Source organism: Tyto alba, unplaced genomic scaffold, assembly GCF_018691265.1.
Source record: "Tyto alba isolate M040663 unplaced genomic scaffold, T.alba_DEE_v4.0 Super-Scaffold_40, whole genome shotgun sequence".
Taxonomy (NCBI): Eukaryota; Metazoa; Chordata; class Aves; order Strigiformes; family Tytonidae; genus Tyto; species Tyto alba.
Window position 1 is genome coordinate 47,760,892 of NW_024881316.1, and position 24,431 is coordinate 47,785,322.

At 43.4% G+C, this 24,431-nt stretch overlaps 1 protein-coding gene across 2 annotated transcripts in view; it reads left to right on the plus strand.

Annotated features, from left to right (window-relative positions):
* PINX1 (PIN2 (TERF1) interacting telomerase inhibitor 1) overlaps window positions 1-18,624 on the plus strand; it is a 62,139-nt gene extending 43,515 nt beyond the window's left edge. For both annotated transcript variants that reach the window (XM_032993869.2, XM_042803119.1), the window contains exon 7: window positions 15,840-18,624. In XM_032993869.2, coding sequence (XP_032849760.1) covers window positions 15,840-16,445 — 606 coding nt within the window. In that variant the 3' untranslated portion in view covers window positions 16,446-18,624. The remainder of the gene's footprint in view (window positions 1-15,839) is intronic.
* Window positions 18,625-24,431: the final 5,807 nt, after the last annotated feature.

A 24,431-nucleotide genomic window follows, 5' to 3' on the forward strand; every position in this document is an offset into this window, starting at 1 on the left:
AAGTTTCCGTCATTCACAATAATTTGGTCCTGTTTAAGTCTGACACTAGTAAACCATTTTTGAGGCTTTCCCAGAGAAGGGATTGCTTTGAGTTTTAACAATTGGTCAGTAACTCTTGTGTAAGAAAACTTGCAGTTTGCTTTCCAATCTAAAGAAAAATTCAAGAAGCTATTGGTTCAGCCAAAATATCTGTCCTCTCACGAGAAGCCTGACCTGCAACTGTAATTTATCACCCATCCTCCACATCACTTGGCCACTGTCCGAAAGGACACGTTACCAAGTTTCAATAATCCCTGTTGCATATTGCACAGCTTGGAGAGGCTGTCACTCATCTCTCAAAGGCTTCAGCAGTGTGGTAGGAACCGTTGTTACGTGAGTCGCATCAGCTTTTCCGTGCCCCAGGACATTTGGGAAGCTAACCCCACCGCCTTCCACCCGCCTGCCAGAGGTTTCATGACTGTCGGTAAATTCCTTAGTTACTTGAGAAGCGGTTGCTATAGAAAATGTCCTTTCATGCGTGTTTGTACTGGCTTGTCTAAATGAGTGTCAATACCAGCATCTGACTGGGCAAAAAAAACCTGTCAGTATCTGCCTTCTGATGTTAACATTGGCAGCAGCTTCTTGTAACTGTTGCAGGGAAGTAGCTCTGGTGGCCAAATTCTTTCAAAATTCAGATATTACCTGTTTGAACAGTTAACTCTTTCATGAGATCTTGAAATCTCACCCTTTTCTGTTACCAAGCTGCTGCCCACCAGAGCTGCTCAGGACTGGATGCAAGGTGATCTTTCTCTCGTAGGATGCAGCTGTTGATTCCTCTCTTCTGTGTTTCTGTGCATTAGATGCATTTTCATAGGAGGTAAGTTTGGAAGGGACCTTAAGGGCTCGTCAAATCCATCACCTTTTCCTGAGAGGGATCAGCTCTGCTTGTACTATTCTTGACAGATATATTTTTAAAAAACACTCAATGGGTGCCTGTCTTACAAGAACTCCACAAACTCTGCAGTCTCTTGTGTGCTTGACTAAACATGGGAAGGTTCCTCCAACTCTTAAAATTGCATCTCTGTCACTACTATTTAAGATCGTTATTTCTTCACCGTGAGGAGTAGGACATGGAGATAAGGCTACTATTCTCTTCCAAGCTTTGACATGAAGCTTGCTCTAGGAATTGTAAACCCTAAATCATGCATTCCTGCTTGTAGCCTTGGTTAGAGTTTTAATAGCTTCTGGCGTGCCAGGCAGAGATATGGCTGGCATATTTTCAGTTTTTTCAATCATGAGACTAAATTACCGTCTTTCTACATTCAGCAAGTACAACCTGGCTAGCCCTTAGTGTGAATCAGGGCAAGACTCAGACTCTGAATCTGTAGTATGGCATTTTAACTGTTACTGTGACCCTAAACTGTGTCTGGCCTTTCCTCTGAACGTATCTTAGGGAGTTAAACAATATTAAAGAGCTTTTCCAGTTTAGAAACTGTGTGTGAGAAGTCAGGGAAGGTGCTATATTGGGTAGGGCAGGTTGAAAGGGAAGCTTGCGGAGGCTCTGGATTAAGTTCTCTTGAGTTAGTGTGCATGCCTTTGCTAATATAGTTTGGAACTCCTTTTCCCTCCTGGATCCTGATGACTAGTCATCCACATAAATCAATTTCCTCCCAAGCTCTGCTTCAAAGTCTTACCGAAACAAACCCCCTTTGCACTTCGGGAGATAGTTTGTGCCTGGGACCCTTCCCAGTTGCACCGTATGGGCAAGCCCAAGCCAAATCTGCCTCCTTCCATCCTATATATTCCTCCAGTACCATTCCTACAGCCTTTAAACTCCCAGATGTGCCCATCTCCCTTCAGAGGATGTGTAACAAGTGCTCTCAGTTTTACGTTGGGAAAGCAGTGATGCCGCAGGGCTGGCTTGTGCAGTGTTTGGCAGGGTCCTGGACGGGCTTTGCAGCTTGCAGAGGACTCTACTCCTGCAGTTACACTGTTCGTAATTTAAAACTAGCTTGAATACACATACACAAAAAGCGTAACAAGAATTCCCAGAGTGGCATCCTACGGTGAACTCCTCCTGAACCAAAGCACAGAGATAAATCAAAGTTTGTGCTTTTTAACTACTGCAGAGATGCTGCACACATGGGCAAGACTATTAGAGAAAAGAGAATATGGTCTCTCTCCAGAGAGTTAAATCTGTCCTAGTGACTCCAGGCATAACAGGAAATACAAATGGTTCTATTTCACTGCTTTGTTTTAATGTTGATTTGTTTGTAGTCTGCCCAAGATACTAATTGGTGTTTTACAAGTATAAAGACAAAGGTGTCTGCCCTGAAGAACTCACTAACGAAAAACACTACTGTACGGTGTTAACGCACAGTCAAATTTTCTGCCTAATGAACCAATCGCTTTGATAAAATCTCTACCTCCTGGTGAATTCTCTGCTTTGATTTTCCCCTCGACTCCCATCTTCTTTTACACCTCACTTTGTATTCTTTTTCCCTCTGCTTTAAATTTTGGGGGCAGTTTGCACTTTAATCAACATTTTACGGTGTAGCTGCTTGAAAGGAAGTGAATCACGTCTTTCATTAGGAACAAACAAAGTTGGTCTGATGTTGCAACTGTATGGATATTTAAGCTGAGAAATTGGAAGACCCTGGCCTGGCACAGGGTTTTAAGAGGAATGGTGGTGCAACGTTAGCTTTTAATCCCTTCAGCATGCTGTGGTTGATAACAGGTTGTAACATGGATGTTAATGCCTGCATTTGCAATGCTCATATACAGAATAATAATTGAACAATTCCTCCTCTTTAGTGATGTGTTGGCTTCTTACCACCTATGACTTAGCATGGATTCTTTTTTTTTTTTCTTCAAGAGGTGTTGATTGCTGTAAAAATAGTCATGTTAATGGTTGCCATCTGCACCTCACCCTCACCACTTCCATTTGTATGTTATTGCTGCTTTTCCAGAGGTGATTTCCTCTGCAGCAGAGGTGGTGGAACAGACTGTGACTGCTGCTCATCTGCTTCAGCACAAAATCAGCCAGTTACTCTAAATCGCCTTTAGTGGTGGTTTATGCTGTCGTTATTGTTTTCCTATTTCTCCTTGAGCCTCGTTTCCATCTTAAATCAACACCTACCATTTAGCACAAATCATGTTCTCATGAAGGAGATATGTCTGAGAAACCGGTTTAAAGGTAGCATTAATGGTGAGCAGTGCTGACACACTGAACTTTACTGTCGGGGACTTCAGACTTCTTTAATTGGCGTTGCATGGATTTGGTTTTTAACCTGTATCTGTGCAGTAGGCTGCTTTTAAAGTTGGCCAACTACTAATGCATACCACATTTTAGACGTGCAGAACTAGCAGAAGCGTGCTGGATGGACTGCTGAAATATGTCCTGACTTCCTAATTTTTTGTACTGTTTAATGTTAGGTTGTCTTTCACCCAAGTGCATTACTTTAGACTTATCAACGCTGAATTTCTTTTGCTGTCATTTCAACTGCTTAAAGCGCTGCCTCATTTTTAGCCTGGTTTCCAGGTCAATTAAGCATATATGATTATTCCATTTGTCTATTCCATCCTCTCTCACTGATTTCAACCACATTACATAGGCAGAAAGAAGCATCACAAATACTAAGTTCATACTCTTTTGTGAAAATAAATGGTCGCATAAAAAGGAAAGACAAATTGTGTTCCCAACTGAGCTCAACTGTATTATTAGACATCAGAGAATCCACAGAGAGGAAAGCCGTTGTGAATGCCATAACCACAGGAACAGCTTCTATCAGAACCTGCACTTCATAAGATACGGGGTCATCCAGCCACAAGATGCAAAGCCACAGGAAGCCAAGTTGCTTTGCTTAGAGTTACTACGACTATCCTTTTTTTAAATTAAAAAAGTAGCTCGGATCTTGGAATAGCTGTGACCTTCGTCTGTGCTTGGAATGACTTCTTTAAAAACTCCGTGGCTCCACCCCCCCCTGCTTTTCTTATGGCATTAAGTGTGGGCTAATGAAGGGAAGAAATAAAACTGAGCCGGCATTGCTGAGTCACTGCCGAGATTTGAGGCGGGCTGGCTTGGTGGTGGAGCTCTGCTCAAGATGGAGGGACCACCCAGCTTTTGCGGGTAGCAGAAGGGATTAGGAGAGAGCTCACCTAATGAAAGGGTGGTAGGAAGATTGACTGAAAGGAGGTAAAGCAAAAGCAGAAAGCAGCTTTTAAGGGTGGATTGTTAGAGTCTAATTGGGGGTGAACAAAATCTTTTAAAGCTGCACTCTTGCTAAATGCTGGGCCACTCAGGTCTGCTGGCAGGGGTCTTGTTTTCTCTTTGCTCTGCACCCTTTTAGCGCTCAGTGTAAAGCAAGAATTCCTGTGCTGTCTGGCACCTGCTTTCGCTCTGCCTCAGTACACTTAGGACATGTACGTGAACTACTCCAAGCCTTCCACTGAGGATTTGAGACCCCAACCAACACCGCTTTCCTCTCAACAGAGCAGCTTCCCACGAGGCAGGTGAGGGACTGGAGAGACAGCAGCCGTGGCTTACGCCGTTCGCCTTTGCTTACCTGCAGACAGCAGAGTATTAAAAGCGAATGAGACATTGGGAACAAATTGGTCTTTCCTTTAATCTGACATTTCCTCCTGAGTCTTCATTTTGCTACTTATTCCTGGAGCAGTTTGCTGTTAAGCTGTGATAAGCATCCCATTCCCACTCCTTTTGCAAAGCTCCTGTGCCAGGAGACGTTCCGGCTTGGAACACACACGCTGCCTGCAGGATTGCCTACCTGGCAATTATTTGTATTGTTTTGTACCCACTCATAGCTTTAACCTGCAAATCCCTTGAGGCGCAGGTTGTGTGTTTTGTGTGGTTCACTGGGCAACCATAGAGCACTTCACTCCCCTTAGGGCAATGCTTAAAGTGTTAATAATAAAATCCTAAGAAATCTATTTGGAATTACAGGCACGGGGATTTTCTCATTGTCGTTTTTTACGTTACCGCTAAATCTTTATGCAGTACCATAAAGGTAATACTTAGCATAATGAAACATAATGAAAGACACGTGCGTCTTTAAAACTCACCCAGGTCAAAATTATAGAAGCAACCATCACCAAAAAAAAAAAAAACAAAAACAAAACAAAAAACCACAAACAAAAAAAAAAAAAAAGAAGGTAAGGGGGAAGGGAAGGAAGCCGCAAAGAAGGGTGTGAAATGAAGGCTATGGATTGCAAGGTGCAGAAGTCAAAAGGAGTCAAGAAAAGCAGAGCAGAAACACAAAGGTCAGCCATGGCAAGCAAGGCGAAGGAAATGAAGTCTGAGGCTGGGTTTGAAGGTGGAAAAGTGAAGCTTTTTACTCCCAGGGAAGGAAAGTAATGTAAATCCAAGAGCAGTCTGGACAAGTATGGATATGAAACACAAATGAACTAAATGGTTTTACCTGTAGTGCTTGGGAGATGAGAGCTGGATTGCTTATGAGCAGAAAAGCTGAGATAAGACCCTGACTGTGATGGTACAAACTGTCTCAATGTCATATGGCTGTCTATCAGTTTTGAAGCACAAGATCTCTTGTCTTCACTTGGATAGTTAAGATTTTCTTTGGCGTTGAAGTAGGCCTTGGCAATGTAGGTACTGTACACGCTGATCTAAGTTATTCTCTCCTCAAATGGCTTGCCTGCATAGGTTAAAACAGATGAGTTGCTTTGCAGGTTGATAGAGCTAAAGTTCCGCCAAAGATTTCAGATTTCACAAACTGCCCATGAGAAGCCAGCATCTTTGTTACAGGTCACAGCGTATGAGCTGTGTTGCTCAGGCTGCAGGGCTGCATAGGACATGCTGGCACTTCTGGTCTCCAGGGATCACCCATAAAGTAGTTGCCAACTCCTTGATGACAAGTTTTCCACCTGCCTTGTGGCTGAATTAATCTGGTCGCTGTCATGTTCTCAGTAGGGACTGCCTCGATTTGGTGTTTAGAGACACCCAATGCTGGATGTAAAATCAGTATTTTGGACTACGGTCACCCTTGCTAACATACTCAAGGATGAGAGGTGTGGAGATGTAATCACATACTTTTCTTCCTCTTCTTTCCTGAACTTTATTCCTCCTCCATACATCTCAAGCGCCATCTTTCTTCATCCCAATAATGACTCCAAACTGATCCTTTCTCCTTTTCTTCCTTTCTTTCATCCTTCTTTATACTTCCTTCGTTCCACAGGTCCCCGTGAAGTGGGAAGTCTACTTCAGGCTTATTAGAAACTTTTGTCTAATTACTTTGACACCATAACAGCCAGATTTATTTTTCAATATCAAGGGGATAGAGACAGCATTGAAGAGATACCCAGGACTCTCTACATTTTTTAGCAATTGTGCAAGAGACTGAAATACCTGTCCTACAGTAGAAAGGCTCAGGAGTGGGAAATATTTAGTTTCCTGCTGAAATGAGGTAAGTTTTTAGGCTTTCCCTGTTAGAACAGCAGCAATTGCTGCCATTCCCTAGTAGCTGTTGTGGAGTGTGGGGATGTCCTTTCCCCCTCAAGCAGTTTTTCCATACTAAGTGATGTCACTTGCAAAGTTTGTGTTGCATCTCACTCATGGTTACAGTCATCCTGCATTTCCTTCCTTTGACACTTTTGTTGCCAAAGTTAATTTAGAACCAAATTATAAACCTTTCACCTTGAATTCTGAAATTTATTAACTGTAGTGTTCTGTGTAAATACTTACTACTGCTAATGTTAATGAATGTGGAAAAATAGCGAAGCCTGTAAAGCCAAATAAAGTCAGAACATCTTATATCTTCTTTAAAGCAAAGTGTTCACCTTTGCTTTTATGCTGGAGTATAATAAGTGCCTCCAGGAACATGGAAGCTAACGCTGCAAGTGAGTACAGAACAATACAAGTCTCTGCAGAAATGTTGCTCTGATAACTTTGGTTTTGGCCTACATTTCTTGGTGGTTATTATTTGTTAATTATGTTATATAGTGCTCACATGTGGGCTAATTGCTTCCCCAGAGAGCTTACAATAAAATGATGGACAGAACAAGGGCAGGATGTTACACATATCAGATAGTAAAAGGGTAAGGTAGGACACGGGCAATATGGTTAGTTAAACACGTCTGTGTTTGAAAACGGAGCAGCGTTAGGAAGCACAGCGTAGAAGAGTTGGGTTGGTTTGTGGGGGGAGAGGATGAGTGCTGATTTGAATTGTTCCGAGGAGTTGACTTAGAATAGTTGTGCAAGGAAGCACTAAAACTGAAGGCAGAAATGAAAAAACATAGGCAGAAATTTATGAAAGAAGGCTGCAGGGAGATTGTGCCTGGCTTGGTTGTAGTTGCAGGGCCGTGCTGTGTGAATTCTTGAAAACAAGCATGAGATCCATATGAACTGCAGGTACACTGCATGAGTGATATTCCTTGAAAAATAAAACCCTTTCCTCAGACAAACTCTTTTTCTTCAGACCCGTGTAGGTGGGGAAGAAGAAAAAAATATGCATACAGATCCATGCAGTTGTATTTCAGATTTCAGTTCTCATTCTTGCTGCTTGTCTTGTTTTTCTGCATCTGTCTTTTAGTCTGCACACTTTCAGGCAGGAGGGCTCTGCTGGTATTATGGTCTATGCTGCTCTAAATTGTCATGTTCTGATTCATTTTCCTGTGCTGTGAATACTTCTTCACACCTGCTTAGGGAAAAGGAACCAAGTCATGATGAAGGCACACTTAACAAATAAGTGACTAAAAAGTGACACAAGATATTTCTCAGCAGCTCCTGGGCCAGTGCTTGTGCTGAAAAACAGGAAATGTCTGTACCCTTGCACAGAGGTCTGACTTGATTTTGATACGTGCATCAGCTCTCTAGCATATTACCCTCTCAGAGCAAAGAAGCGGAAGAGTTTCAAGCGTGTATTTTCCTTTTGAGAAGCATTTTCTAAGGGGAAGGGGAAAGGAGTGAAGGTTTGGCCGTTTAAATTACATGTTTCAAATGCTCCTAGAAGCACTTCATTTATACACAGATATGCTTTTCTACATTTACTGTTAGAAAAGAGAGAGAAGTGAAGTTTTACATAGGTAGGTGTTATTTTCAGATTTCAAAGCACATGTAGTTTCCTCTGCCAGAAGCCAAGCTGTGATGCTGACTGTGCTTGCTCTCAGAATTGCTACCAGAACTCCATTCTCTCCTCTCTGTACTTCCACTGATTTTTATTGCATCCTTTCAATCACTTATCTTGGCATCTTAAATCTTCAGAGCCCTTCTGAATACCTTTGCTTGTATTCAGAGTTTGGCTGGCCAAGCCCACTTGTTACTTCTCATGGAGTCCATTCCGTTCCTTCTGTGTCTGTGGGGTAAAGGACAAAATCCTGAACTCAAGAATCGGGAAGGGTTTGGTCCTCTGAATCGTGATTAGAAAGGATTAACAGCAGCTGCCTAGTCCACACACATTACGAAGGGATAATGAAAAGTGCCCAGGGAATGACATGACAGTAGTAAACTGCTGTGTGAAGACTTGGATTGCTTCCGAGTGTGCCTTGTGGTACTGCTGCCACGTGAACAATACCTTCACTGTGGGGATGACTGTCCTGGACATTTGAAGGCATTGACATTTAGAGAACAGGTACAGGACAAAAAGACCGGTGTGCACTGGTCTATACTATATTTGAGAGTCTCTTGATGATTTGATTATAGATGGTACATCGCAGAACAGACAGAAATTGCCCTGTGTCTCCGCTGGTAAGTGTCACAGCCACGTAGCACTGCCAGGTGAGCGGAACAGCGGGGTTATTTCAGTACTTGCATAGTGCCTTGCACATCTGTGACACCTCTTCGAGGGATCTCAAAGCACTTTACAAACACCTAATGAAACTCTTCGCTCTGCCGCGAGTTCCACAGAGTTGATAAGGCATGTTTTGTGCTTTGATAGCCTGTGCCAGAGCTGGAGGGAATAACTTTTTCTCCAGGGTTTTCCACCAGCTGGGTAGAGAACTTGGGAAACGTGACCTTCCCAGTCCTGTGCTTTGCCGGACCATACTTCCTCTGTTATTCAAGGTGAGAACAGAACGGTTAGAATTGATTTAGGTGCTTCTGGGAAGATGAAGTCACTATGTTTGGATCTCTCTATCGTGCCAATAGAGAGATCCTAGGGGAAATCTCTTCCTTTAGTTTTGTTTATATTCAGCCTAACGCACAGATGTAATTTGCAAGGAAATGCAAAGGAAAAGAGGTTTTGCTGGCCTCAGCAGTGTAGCTGGAGTGAAATGAGATGTCGCAAGGATATCTAAGTGTCTCTCTTTCAAGATATGAAAAGGATTTTTCTTCTCTGCAGTGTGCTGATTTTTTAACTCTTTCCCTAGGTGCCTTCAGTCTTCTGTGCCTTTTGTGTGTTATCTCACCCCTTAGCCTTTCACAGGCTGCCTTCTACTCGTGGATTTTACTCACTGCCTTTGCTACAACTTAAACGAATGCGCTTTTTTTTCCTGAAAAGTGTAAGGAACAGCAGGAGGAAGTTTGTGTTCTCTGCGCAACACGGCATCAGGGTTCCCAAGCTGACATTAGAAATACAGGTGTTGTAAAACTGCTAGTGTTGTAACTGTTAGTACTGTAGGACTGACCAGGATCTGATAATGACAGCTGGAGTGAATCCCCATGACTATCACTGTAATCAAGTCTCTGGCCAAGATTTAATCCGTTGCACTTTTGCAACCCTGTTGCTTCCTGTTAAGCTGTTGTTTTCAGGCTGAAGGCAAAACCCGGCTGAGTATTACAGCTTATTGTACAGCTTCTGTTTCATTGATGGAAACAGGCTGGGATCCAGTACCTCGTACGACAGTAAAAATGTATTGTTTCTTTGACGAGCAAATGGCATTTTGGATACCTAGAGGTGACATTCAGCAAGAGAGATGGTGGCTTTCTTTTTAGCAGTAGTAATGCATGAATTATAAGAATAGATGAAAATGCTAACATTGGCCACTTGCTGAGGGATGAGCTTTTGGCAAAAATATAGAATAGAATTACAAGACAGCCTGGGAGGATTTGAATGCAGTGTTAATAGAAACACATCACCACGGAATTTAAAACTGAAATAAAAAATTGAGTCAGCAGATACAATATAAATGTACTTGACCAAGCACCAATAGATTTATACAGTAGAATGAAACAGGCACTGTTATGTGGTAGTAAAACCTCCTCAATAGGATATGGTGCCACATCGGAACAGGTATCCAGAAAAATTGTGGAAACTCTGTCCTTGGGGGTTTCCGTGACTCCTCTACAAAAAGCTGACCTGGTCTGGCATTGGGGGTGGTCCTGCTCCTGGCCAGAGGCTGGACTAAAGACCTTCAGAGGTCACTTCCAATCAGTGATTCTGTGAATAACCCCAAAATTACTCGAAGCAGAGATTTTCTACTAAAATCCCTTGGTGTTTTAAATTGCAAGAGGAGCAGTCTGACTGCTCTTTCCTTTGTAATTGCAGATGGAGACAGGTGTGGCAAAAACGGATCTTCATAATTCCATGGAGAAAATGGTTGGATTTTTTTTAGAAATGTTTTTCCTTGTCTCCTTTCCATCGGTTACTTCCTAACCTTTTTCCTTGTCCTTGCTGGGTAAGCGACAGAGCTGATAGTTCATGTGGAGCATAGTAGTTAATATTCAACAGCAAGAGAGCAGCTGATTTTTCAATGTGTTCTAGCACAGAATTTATTTTTATGCAGTCAAACAGGAAAGTGCTTCTCTGTGGTAATTGTAACTCGTCCTTTTTAAAAGTGCGATCTTCTTGTAGAGCCTGGCCAGGTATTAGGCATTCAGGATTTTCATTCCACTTCCCAAAAGTGGATTCCTTGCTATGCTGGCACGCAGTATAAGTAGAATAAAATTAAACCTTGCTATGGTTGTGGAGTATCCTGGTGATTAGAATACCAGGGTCAACAAAGGGAGGAAATTGCAGGTGACCTGAATTTTTACTATTTCTTTCTAGGTTTAGTGTTCCTCCTTTTCATCTCTTTCATTAAACCCTCTTTTATTATCAGGAGATCAAATTCAATTTTTTAGAAATTTGTTTAATTTTTAAAGCATTACAGGGCTGGAAGATGCTTCTAGAGTCCAGATCTTCCTTTTTCATTCCAAGGAAGGATTAACTCTACCTAAAGCTTTCCTGATAGTTGTGAGCTGCTTTCAGTGGTTGAGACTCCCAGCGGTTGTTGAGGCATCACATATATATAGTGATAGATTTCTCCTACTAGCGAAGTTTCATGTTGGTGATTTACATCTGCTGCTGCTTGTCCTTTTCCTCATAAGCACAGGGAAAATTGTCCCTTTTTCTCTTTGCATCAGCCCTTTCTCTGTTGAAAGTCTGTTATCATTAGTTCCTCATAAGATGCTGTCTGCAGTATACCAATCTTAATCAGGTAAATTGAAAACATTAGAGCCTCCTGGGTACCTGTTCTTATGCCAGAATTGACTTCAGAACTGATGGTATGTGGCCTTATTTATGCATGCATTTATTTTAATCCTGCTTAAACTCATCACGCTTACAAGTCTTTGTTCACTCTCTTGCCTGTTTGATCCCAATCCAAATGTTTATGCCCATACTTCACTTTGTCAACTCCTTAAAGCAAGACTCTGTTATCCTTAATGTCTGCAAAGCTCCGGAGTGACTCTTTGTGAATATTCTGCTGTGCCTGGGTTAGAAAGACACAGGGATGCCCTCAGTTCTTGCCTGTCAAGTTCTGTGCGCCGCGTGGGGGGTCATACCAACGCACCTCTGCCGTGAGGATCTGAAGTAGCAGAAACAGAACTGGATTATATTAATCTTATTGTTATGGTTTCTCAACAAGAAAGTAGCTAATCACTGTGGTTCAGCCAGACTGCAGAAAGGGGTTGTTGCATTTTAAAGCTGTGAATGATCGTGTGATTGCCTTGTAACTCAGGCTAGAGGTTTAGCCTCTGCTTACTTCATCTAGCCCATTTTCTGTAATTTACGCGAGAATCTACTGAAATTATAGTTTAGCTTTATTCTGCTTTTATGCTCACCCCTTCTGTACTTTTGTGTCATTTTTGTGAATTTGAGCTAACAAAAGTGCTCGTGAATTAGTACCCCCTCATTTGCAAATGAGGAAGCAAAGGCATGTGAAATTACTTTAAGTAATTGTAGTTCGTATGTGGCAGATCTGAGACCGTATAGTAGATTTTTGATTCCCCCTATTGTAAGCTTTAAGTGCTAAGAAACACTTGCAGTCTGATGAGGAGGGAAACTTCCCTGAATTAATCCAAGCTGCTTCTGTTGCTTATGTACTGACACCCTTTGTCTTTGCTGATTGGCTCTATCTCATTTTTCCCCCCAAAATAACATGCAGATGCAGTTTTTCTTTTTGGATTTTAACTCTTCAACCTATGGTCTTAAATCTCCAAAGATATTTGGGTTTCAAGCTCATTTGATTTCATGAGGTGACTTAATACTTTCCCCTTTGGGCTTCTGTTGCCAGACTGTTTTCACGATGTGATGTGAATTGTTTATATAATTGAACATAATCCCTTTTTTTTTTCTTCACTAAATAACTGTGGCTGAAAGGTGCTCTGAGAGTACGATGTCTTAGAGATTCAATCCAGATCCTGCAGGAATCAAGGGAACCAGGATTTCTCTCTATAAGTTTAGTGTACTAACTTAATGATTAAATCAGCATTGTGTGTCTCAAATGAAGAAAGCAGGCAGAAAAAAAAAAAACAAAACAAAACAAAACGGTGGTACTTAGAGTGCTTTATGTGCTTCGAATTATTTTCCATACATTTAACTAATTACATCAACAGATGATATTTACAGGGAAGTGCTGCCTATGATTGACCTTCATCTTTTCCCGTGCACTTCCCAGTCTCTCCTTGAATTTTCCTATTGTTTCCTCGTAACCATTACACATTTAACACCATGTTTCAAGCAGTCCTTTTCTCTTGCTTGGGACCATCCTACCAATTCCCTGCAGGCCTGTGTTCCCAACTCCTTTTAACTTCATCTTCTCCGCCTGATTTTCATGGCAACTTTGGAACTCATGGTGTGGACCAGCACACCTCCTCCAAAGCCCAGTCTTCAAGCTTCCCAATACTTACAGCACGACTGCTCTTTTCCTTTTATGTGATCATCAGTTCTTTGGAGCAGGAGTGTGTTTTTTTGTCTTTTGTCTTGTGTAATGAATTGCTTTTCAGAAGCTGCTGCAACACAGTACACATTTAAGTATACCTTATTTTTCTTTGGAACTTTTATCTGCGTGTGTTGGGGCAAGCAGGGGAGGAGTTGCATAAACTGTGAGTCTGCTGTCAAGAGGTTAGAGCAAACGCATGTTTAGAGTTCAGTGGTGTTCCCATGGCTACTAGGACAGGTACATCACGGGAGGGGGAACACTTCTGACATTTAACAGCCTTTCCAGGTGATTTATGGTTTCACATAAGCTTTTCCTAAACTGAGAGGTTTTCTAGTGTTGGCACCTCTTTGCTTGTCTCCATGCCCTGTTAGTTCTGTGTTCAGTGGCCCATGGTTATTAAAATTCTTATCAATAAAGGAGTTTCTGAGCAAGGTTCTTATTTTCTGGGATCACGCATACCTTCTGAACTCCTCAGCTTAACCAAAGGAACATTTTTTTTATGCCTAATGTATTTTATAAAAGAAATGTGTGGAGTTCACGTAATATTTGCCTTCAATTACAGTAATTAAGCTGTCAGGACTTGAAGTCACCAAAGGAATGAGAAAATCCTTTCCTGGTTGGCCAAGGTCTGGTCTCAAGTACGTTTTACATATGGGGGTGGGGAAGGAAACTGTTCTGGCTGGCATCTGCAGCAGAAAACCTGGGAGACTGTCGTTTTGCAATACAAGGTGTCAAAATCCTGCTGTGGGTAGAAGGAAAAGAGAGTGACCTGGTTAACTCTGCTTTAGCAGGGCATCTATTTTTGATCCTCACTAACGCTGCTTGCTTAGGTTGGCAGGTATATCTTATTAAAAAGAGCACGACTACAAACATAGCTCAGTCCATTTAATCTGCAGAGTCAAACTTCTACTGCAGCTCCCCTAGCAAACGTAACCTATCTGTATAGACATGTGTAGATACGTGCTTTTTTTTCCCCCATGTTCAACATCTCTTTGCAGACTTCCTTGCCAGAAGTCGAATAGTTTAAGTTACTTCAGAAACTTACCTGGAGGTACACTACAAGGTATTCCTGCAAGAAAAGTACCTAATTTTTATAAGTGCCCACACAAACATTACTGGAATCTCAAGTGTAGCGTTACTTTCGTTCCACTGGAATAGCTCTCTTGAAAGCAGATGTATGAGGAAATCGCTATTCGTAATGCATCACTAATGACACAAATTTTTGCATTCCTGCTCATGTGAGTAAAGGTTATGGATGCATAAGGAGCCAGACCTGCAAAACCTTATTCACAAACCTTAATAAACCCCATTTCAGCTAGCAAGTTTAATGATGCCCTGAAGAGAGCCAGATCACTTATCTACACCATCATGCAATAACTATAAAGTGTTGAGATAAGTGGTTTTATATCTCCCAGTTTGCTACTGGCCTTCACCCTGTGTTTTGTTTTATGCCAATAAAAGTGGGCGTGAAATATTACTGCTCTGATTTGGTTGCATTTTATAGTCACTCCAGCTCGCATACAGGATGCATGGGTAGAATGGATGCTCCTATCTGTCCCTGCATTTATGAATGGAAAAACAGTGAAGTTTCTCTGCCATATTTACCACATTTGACCGTAATAGCTGTGAATTACCTCCCGTGCGAGAAGCGTGTTGTAGGCCAGGTTTCGGTAAAGATTCTACACAATTCTGACCTGCTCAGCTTTTCCCATCGAGGGGGGCGTGCTTGGTTTTCTGCAGTTTGTACGAGGCTTTAAAAAAAAGCAATGGAAAATTTGGGACATTTCCAAAAGTCATTTGTGACTTTCGCGGAGCAAAAGGGTATGCCACAAAGTATCCATGTAAATGAATCTGAATTTCAGCTGCCTTTTTGGGTTGTTTATTTTTTAAGTCACAGGTAATTTAACAAGTTATGTATTTTCATCTTGTTGCATTTGTGGCTTTTTCAGTCAGTTCTCTTCATGCCATACATAACATCCAGCTCCGGACCTATACTTGTTTTTTGTTGTTATAAATTTGCTTTCTAGATACCAGACTCTTTTTATAGATGCTCACCTGCAGCTAGAGTTCAGCAGCTATTTATTTTGTGTACGCAGAAGCCTTGTAAGATCTAACCCGTGATGTTGTTTTTGCCATCTGATAACGGATGATCAAATGGAGCATGTTTAAATAACAACATCTAGGACACAATGACAGTAAACCAGCTATGAAACACCTTTCTAAAGATCAGATAAGATGGAAGAGATGCATCAATGCTGGATTGCTCCGTATATCAGAAGTTCTTGCACTTTGCTGTAGAGGCATTCCAGGCATGGGATTTCCTTTACGCTACAGGCTAATAGATTGTACCGTATTATTTCTCATGTTGCTTTATATCTTGTAGAGACATGTGCCTTTGCAAAGTGAGTGTAATACACTGAGTATGATGGTATTATACTTAATCTGCATGAGTTGCACAGTAGATAAACAGTAAGAATTTCAAAACAACAGGGAATTGTCTTGTTCTGTATTCTTTTGCTGCCTTCCGTACTGCCACCACTTCTCCCTGAGCATGCTCTATCTTTGGCATTAAGGGCTGCCTCTCGCTTCTGCCCAAGTCTATACTTTTAATTTTCAATTTATAATAATATCTTTTCAAGCCACCGTATTGTTTTTAAATATTTTTCTTACGGCTGTGCAAAAAAAAATCACATTACGTTTAAACCCGTCATTTCTGACTCTCACTCCTGCTCCTCTTTGTTCACCTGCAGGAGGATGTTACCGATCCTGAGCCTCGGGAAGAGAAGCAGGGGAACTGCTGGCTCTCTGAGCCTGCAGACGGTTACAATACAGTAAAGAGCGTTCTCACTGTCCAGGAATATTTCGCCAAGCGCATGGCAAAACTGAAGGGATCCCCAAATGAAACAGAAACAACGGTAGACAATTCCTGCCCAGCAGCCGATGAAGCTTTGGAGCCTTCAGAAGACCTGAAAACCAAAGTGAAAAAGAAAAAGAAACAGCAGAAGAGAGATGAGTCAGAGACTACAGAGCATTGTGAGAAACCAAAAGTGAAACAGCCTAAGATAAGTAGCTGTAATGGAAAGGAACTGGATGCTCCGTTAAGTGAATGCCACTCAGGGAAAAAGAAAAGGAAACATAAAGAGAAGCACAAAGGGGAAAGCATTATTTGTGATGAAAATAAAGGCAATGGAGAAACTTACACGGGAGTATCTGATGGGGAAGATCTCAGCCCTGAGGACTCTGAGGCGAAGCAAAAGAAACGCCGTAAGAAGAAACACAAAAAGCAAAAAGAGGAGACAGACGAGGGCATGGAAGGAGCTCGGAGGAAAAAAAGGAAGCATTGCAAGCACATCTAACCATGTAAGAGCCAAGCTGGGACTCCAAGGTGATTTGAACTTCAGCACATTAGAGAAGTCTGTGTAAACACACCAGCCAGACGTCGCATTGTAATCCAGTCTTCAGCACGCTGCTCTGCCTCCAACTGAAACCAGGGACGGTGTTTGAATAGAGCTCTTTCGGGGGAGAACATGGTGACAGGCCAACCGGGAGCGTCGGTGCCGTGTTCGCAGGGGATCCGTGTGCAGGGCCAAGGCTTGCAGGTCTGCGAAGCCAGACTTGATAAAATACAGTTGGGATTTGCTTCCTCCCAGTAGGGCAGGCGATTCACCTTTGTGGCTTTGCAGGAGCTGTGTTTTAACCTGGCAGAACCTGTGCTGCCTCCCGCCCAGACTCCCTGGTGCAACTCCATTCAAGTCAGATAACGGCAAGCAAAATCAAGCCTGGTTTTACCCACTGGGGTTAAGACTGTGAAAGGTAATGAATTACTATCAGCTGCTCCAGACTGACCGTGTTTTTCCTCAATCCAGGAAAAAAAAAAAAAAAAAAAAAAAAAAAATAAAAAATTCACCCTACTACTGCCTTTATTACTAAAGCCACTGTTGCTTTCACTGGTGGTAGCCCAGCTCTGCTTCCGGAAACAGGAGGGGTTTTGCAAAGCTGTATGTATTTTTTCATGGATTTTTGCAAAGTCGTGTCTAATTTTTACATTGATCTCCTTTTACATATGAAATGAATGTTATTTCTTCCCAAAATATGTATTCTAATTAAAGGTTTACGCTTGAGTGTCAGTACTAAAAAATGAAACAAAAATACCTCCCTTTGTTTCCTAGCCAATTGTTAACTATTGTCAAGCAATTGTAACTTTGAAACAAAGCTCAAGGAGCTGTGCTGTTATTAACCATATCTAAATCTTTGGTTCCCAGGCAACATTCAGGGTACTGTCAGTGATGCACCTGGCATTCAAAAAGTTGCCTTGGATAGAACAAGGGTTTTTTCTGAAATTAGGAGGCCACATAGATTTTAAAAGCATAGCAGGTCAGATGCATTAGTATTGCCACTTAAACACTGAAAACCTGCAATTTGGATTTATAACCGAATTAGAGCTGGTTTCTAATTGTAAACCTGGAAATATGGAATGCTGGAGCTCAGCACTACCCCATAAGCCATTCTGTATGAGATCTTAAACATTTCAGCATGAATTTTGACATGTTAATCTCACTCAGCTAAGAGGTGACAGAAGGGATGGGTGAGCTTGGAAGTGGTGAAATGGGAAGAAGCATCCACCATCCTGGAATCCGGTTCTGATACTGCTTTGGCCACAGCAGATTGCCAGCAGAACCCTGAAAGCCAACCAGCTCTCGTGGCATAATCCAGAGTAGCTGACCAGTATTCAAATCCACAAGCCGTTCCTTTGACTTTGGGCCTGGCTGTGTTTCATCGGTGTAAATCTAAAACATCCATTAGCCTGCTCTGCTGAATAAAGCAGGTACATTTTTTTTTTTATTGTCTTAGCCCAGTTGAGTTGCTTAACGTGGTTTGAAAAACATTGTCAAGATGCAGTTGTTAATATGAAAAAAATTTCCTTAAGCTGCCTTTATTGTCCGGTGGAAGAAACTTAGTCTGCAGCACACAGCCCACATGGCTTCAGATGTTTTAGTTGCTGCTGAACTCTTCCTTTTTAAGATCTCTTGGTTTTCAATGCACCTTTCTTGCTCTTGAGACACGCTCATTCACTGCAGCAAAATTATTGTAGCTTTACTTATTGTAAGGGAGAAGTAGATGCCTTTCTCCGTGTTTCACTGTTGGCGTGCCAGTAGTTTTTAACCCTTGTAGCATTTGCTTTTCAGTGCTATACAAATATTTGTTATTATGAAGCTACTGGGCCTGTTCCCTGGCTTCCTTAAATGAAATACCACTTAATACCATGAGCTTGCTAGAGTTGTAAGATCCATGCTTGAGGTAAAGAAAATAATCTTCCCACTGGGAGATGACAGCAAAATAATTTTTCACGTTACACTGTAGCATCCTGAGTTTTGTGGGTCCCCTGCAAAGCAGCCCTCTAATTTCTTGCTCACCACAAGTTTGGATTTTTGTTTGTTAGTGGAAGCCAAAAGCCTGCTTCCAATGTTTTGTGGTTTTTTGTTTTTGTTTTGGGTTTTTTTTTTGGTTTTTTTTTTTTTTTTTAACTCTTAAGCAGCTAAACTTTACAGTCTCTTTGGGATTTCAGTTTAAAAGGGTGCTAGTCAAGGAATAAGGTTTCCTTCTCCAAATACTGCTGGGCTTGTTTGTTTATTCTCTGTATTAATCTTCCATGAGTTTCTATGTGCTAATTCTTAGGAGTGGTTGGCCAGATTCCACCGTTAGTTATAGAAAGAATAAAACCAGGAATAAATGTTTAAATTTATGGTGTTACTACAGGTAAGTACAGTATACCTAAGATGTAAATCTGGCTCAGATTGAAGTATCAGCTACAAATAGAAGATTCTCTATTTGTACAAGAAGAAGTGGGAATTTCACTTTATCCCAGGAAATGTGGGATTTTAATGTGCCTCGAGCTCAACGAGAAATAGCATATGCAGAATGTGGGTTGGAGGGGGAAAAAAATCATCGTAGACTAATATTTGAAACAAGCAATTCATTTAGCTGCTCTGCTCTGTGTGTGTTAGTGGTCAGCCAACTTTGCATTACTCAACAAAAAGTTCTTCTTACCAGATACTGTCTGGTGAAACGGATGACTGAAACAACAGGAACGTGTTTCAAAGTAATAATTGTTTTGTTTTGTTTATAGAGGGTTGTGAGTCCAGTTTTAACCCATCTCTGGTTTGGCAAGAAAGTCTTTTTTTAGAAAGCATAAGAAGAAGAATTACATCATTACCCAAACGGTGAGAAATTAGCAGAATGTAAGCACAAAGAAATGACTTGGTTTCATTTCTGTGAAAATAAGACTTTTAAACAGCAAGGTCTTTTATTATAAAATTGTCCGTTGTATTCACACATTGCAGCACGCAATGATGTACCTCCAAGTGGAATTATCTAAAAACTAAGCAAAATGAGAGTCGCCACTCTGCTTTCACTTCCAAATCGGGAATGATGCACACACAGCATAGATACTAAAAGGTTTTCCGGTTTAGTAATCCCAGGCCACCAGTGACAGGGCAGAAAATTTTCCTTTTCACATTGGGATCCTTACGCAGAGGATGGTTTCTCGTGAGTTACTTCCATGCTCTGCAGGCGTAGCGGTGCTCTTCGCTTCGAGCCGCGAAATTCACTGTCGGTGTGAGGGCTGCTGCACGGCGAGCGACGTGCTTTGCAATTGCAGGTTTGTCAACACCAATACATAACGCTGGCTTTTGTGCTTGTAGATACCTGCAAGCACAAAACTGTATCCTGGAAGGGAGGGGCCATGGAAAAATAGTCTGTTACCGGCATCGGCTCGAAGTCTGCACGAGCTTTAGGGGTTCTGAGCTTGCTGTGTCCAACTCTCAGAGCCTTCCCTCGAAGGGAGAGCGCACTGGTACACGCCGGTGCGTGGCACATCATGAGCTTGAGTTTCCTCCCAAGACGTACTAGCTCTAGAGCTTCGCACACAACCAGCGTAAAGCAGTAGTGACAACCAGGGTTAATTTAAAGCATAGATGCTCGCTGCTGTTAGGTACAAGCTTCAAGACAACCCACTAAGCTTTCAGAAGCACCCATCCTCAATCTGTGTGAATTGCAGTCCCTTAGATGGTCTCTGAGATGCAGCTGCTTTGTGAAATTTAAGAAATGTGGGGACAGTTCGGCATCGTGTTCAATGAATGCAATTTCCCCTTAAGCAATAGGCAGTTCTGGTGCGGGCTTCTTTCAGAGAACCAGCCCTCGGCAACGAAAATTAGCTGAACGCACCAATGTAATTAACCAATTTTCTCCTGTTTAAACACACAAGGCTGAAGTTCTTGAAGCGCCCACCTTCAAAAGGCCCAATTTACGTCACGAAACCTCCAAACCTGCCAGCACTAAGAGGAGGAAGGAAGCTCCAAGAAGAGAGGAAAACCACACAAAGTCTATTGGAAACACTGCATAGCATCACGCCTATCTTAAAAAAAGATCTTAGAATAGCGTGTCCTCAAAGAGCGTGAGGGTTGCTAGAATCTGAAATAGTTTTTTTTGCTTAATTCCTGCTCATTCCTGGGCAGTATGAGGTTTGCCACGCGGAGGTTTATGAATCTCATCCACACAGCGTTAGAATTTGAGCTCAGAGAGGACTTGGACAATAACCAAGGCTCCGTACATATCCCGTGCAGGGATAAGCAAACTTTTAGTGATGTGGGACTGGTGAATATAGTAAAAATAAAAAAAATTCTGTGGTGGCAGAAGTGGGAAGATTGTTCCAATGCCGAATTGAAGCTTGATTTCGCAGCAAGTCAGAACATAAATTCTGCTTCTGAGTCACTCAAAGATACTTTTTTTTTCTTATCTTAATCCATTTTTGTAATTTTTAAAGAGTAAGAGCAAAATTCTGCTTGTCCTGTTTTAACCCACGGGGACTAAAATATATTTTTTTGGTAACCATTAAAGCTGCATTTTAAAAATAGCAAGAGCAAAAGTATTCAGCGCCATGAGTGTTTGTGCTGAAAATTTTAGCTTTTTTTTTTTTTTTTTTTTCTTTTTTTGTCTACATTTTTCGCTGCGGGCTGTATAATGGGAAAGCTCTGCTTTCTCCTCCTAGCAAATAAATGGTCCCAGTAGCGGTCCCTGGGGAAAGCTGGACCCGGGGAGGACAGGCGGTGGGGCAGGGTCGGTTCTTCTGTCTCAGTGGCAAAGCAGCTGAGGGCCAGGAACCCCCAGCTCTCTCTGCAAAAACTGCCCTTGGGAGATGAGAGTTTCATCGATAATTCAGGAATATGTGAATATTGAGCTAATTTAGGATTTGCACTTTTCTCACACGTTCGAATGTCTGAGGTGGGGGCGGGGGGGGAGGTAAGGTTACTTGGGGAAAATAGATCCTGCCGTTTTGCAAGCCGAGTGAAATGCCAGATGTCGGATCCACGATCCGAAAAGGGATATTTTTAAAGAGTGGGGATGGTCTCGCCTATATGGCGCGGGAGCTGGGTTCAGTCATGGATTTTCTGCGTGACCCATGGGAGTTGCTTGCCTCTGTTCCCCATCCGTGAAAATGGGGAGAACAAAGCTTTCTTCCACCCTTTGTCTGCTCGGTCTATTTTAGCTTGTAGCTTTTAGCTGTAATTTCCCTGCTCTCAAAGCCCTGTGAGAGCTCCACTTCTTCCTGTGCCCCAGATACAGGTAAGCGTCGCACCAGAATCGGGAAGGTAAGCATAAAAAGTAAAGATGAGGTTTTCCAGACTGCTGCTAATTACCCTGATACGGTCGCAATTAAAAGGTGGCATTTTCACATGGCCCCAGCTGTCTTTATGCAATGCAGAGCTTCCTACAGGACAGGTTTAACCAGCATTTTAGGCAGGGTGCAGAATGAAACCCATCTTACTAATGCAATCAGAATGCCAGGTGCTAAAGGGGGGGGGGGGGGGGGGGAACGAAAAAAAAAAAAAGTTTCTTATTATTATTGTTTCCACTCAAAATGTGATATGGGGGCCCCTGGGAAGGTGCTGTCTTCCAGCATGGGAGAAAATCCAAATGAGGAATATTTTAACGGTATTTCTTTGTCCTGCAACCGCACAGGAGGCCCAGCACGTGTCTCAGGAGGGTTTCTGAAAAACCACACGAGTTTTGCCCTGCGTTACCTCGGGGAAATCAAATGATGTTACCCCCACGATGCAGAGGGAATAGCGAGGACGGGGAAAACCCCGGTGAGTTGCTCCGAGAGCCCCCAGGCGTCTGCGGCAGAGGCAGGGGGTAGATGCGGGTCCTGGCCCTGCTCAGCACCTTATCCTGGCCCGGAGCTCACCTCCCGTCCTGCAAAACCGCCCCTGGGAAACGCAGTGCGGGACCGAGGCACAGCCGCCTGTCGTGTAAAAGGGCTCGAGTGGAATTCAGCGCTTCCTTTTCCCTCGAGGGGATATGTTGTACCACCGCTACTCACATGCTCTGGCCTCCGGGGCCTCGAGTATAGGGGGTGGTGTTTTTATAATAATGATAATATCCAGGCCCTGTGCATCCCGAGGGTTAAAAAGTGACACGGAGCGGTGGCAACACCATATTCAAAATCTTGCAACTTCAAGCAGTCTCTTTTTCAGTGCGTTTCAACCCCTACTAAAGGGAAATCAAGAAAAAAAAAAAAAAAAAAAAAAAAAAAGGTTTTTCTTCCCAACCTCTTGCTGCCAACCTCTGCAGCAACTCCCATCTGCAAAATGCACCCAGGAGACCTCTTCAGAGCAGGATGGAGGGTTTGGCATCCTCTCTCCCTGCCCCGACCTGGCACTTCAAGGCATGAGACGGGACTTTTGGAGAGAACCGGAGCCCGCTGTGCAAAGCCTGGGACGGCACGGGCTGTCCCCGGGAGCATGCACAGCTCCAAAACACAGATGAAAGGCAGTTGCTATGTGCTGGCCTGCATGTGTGTGTGGAAAGGGTTTATAAATCTGTCCTGAGACCAGGAAATCTCCTGCGCCTTCTAGATTTAAGAGAAGTTGCCTTCCTGTTGTATTCCCAGATAACGCAGCTCTGATCAAGCCCACTTGTAAATAGCTCAATAGATTTAATCAGTTCCTTTGGAAAATGTTGTTGCTTCCGCAGGGGTTTTCATTTGGTCCCGGGGAAAAGCTCAGAAAGGGCAGTTGTTGCTCCCGCTGCAAGCGAAGTTGGCAGCTTCCACCTCTCGGGACCCTCAAATCGCCAGAACCCAAGAGAAACCAAGAGCCACGGGGATCCCGCTCCTGTGCAAAGCAAAGCGGGGAGACCAGGAAAAAACCCAGGCGGATCCTGAACCCTGACGAGCTTACATTTACATACCGCTCTCTCCATCACTCGTAATCTGACAAGAGTCAATAGGAACACCCCAGGCACGTGGTAAATCGCTGCCTACCTGCACAAACACCCCGGCCTGGGATCCCCGCTGGGTTTTTTTTCCCCCCGGCCTGGGATCCCCGCTGGGTTTTTTTCCCCCCCCCCCCCACCCTGTTTGGGGGGTTTAGATGGGGCAGCGGGCGAGCAGCCCACCCAAGGAAAATGACCTTCCCATCTCGCCCGCCGGCTTTTCTGGCAGCGCCGAGAGGAAATCCACAATCAGTCACAGCGGAGCCGCTGCAGCCCTGCAGCCCATGTCAGGGGGTCAGAATCATAAAGGAATCGAGCGACTAAATATATTCCTCAGGACGGGTTGCAGGGATGAGCTGGGCAAGGGTGTCCGGCTGGGGATTTTTGGTCCCGTCGCCTTCCTGGAGATCCTTTGTCCTAGCAGGGGGAACACCTCCCTGGGGGGATCGCTTCCCTGCCTTCATGAGCCCCAAACTGGGGTTAGTGGGAAATATCGTTGCACGGTGGTGGTGCTTCCATCCCAGCCGGCCTGGGGTGGCTTTGCAGGATGGGGCAGCGCTCCATTAAAAAAAAAAAAAAAAAAAAAAAAAAAAAAGAAAAAGACCGCAAAGGATTGGACTGGTCCTTCATCTCCCAGGGATGGGCAGTGGGGAACTGGCCGGGGATGTTGCAGCCCCTCTGGGCTGTGCCCAGGCCCCCATCCCTGCTTGGGTGGCCACCAAAAAGCTCACTCAGGAGCCCAACCAGGGCTGAACAAGCACCCACCAGCAGGTTCACCGTGTCCCAGTTGCCCTCCCATATGAAGGGACCCGGGAATTTGGGGTAACTGGGTGAAAACCCGCATGGGGTGGAAAAACACAGCCTGGGTTAGCGGTTAAAGCAGGAGGTGGGGAGGGAAAGGGGGTGCAGCACCCCTGCAGCCCCCGTGCCTCGACTTCCCCTGGCCAACAGGCACGCTGAAGCTTGCCAAAGCCCCAGGAGAGGGCTCGGGGTGGGGGGCGTGGAGGGAGAGACACCTTTTACACCCTCACGGGGACCTTCCTTTTGGGCCCGTTTTCCTGTTCTCAGCG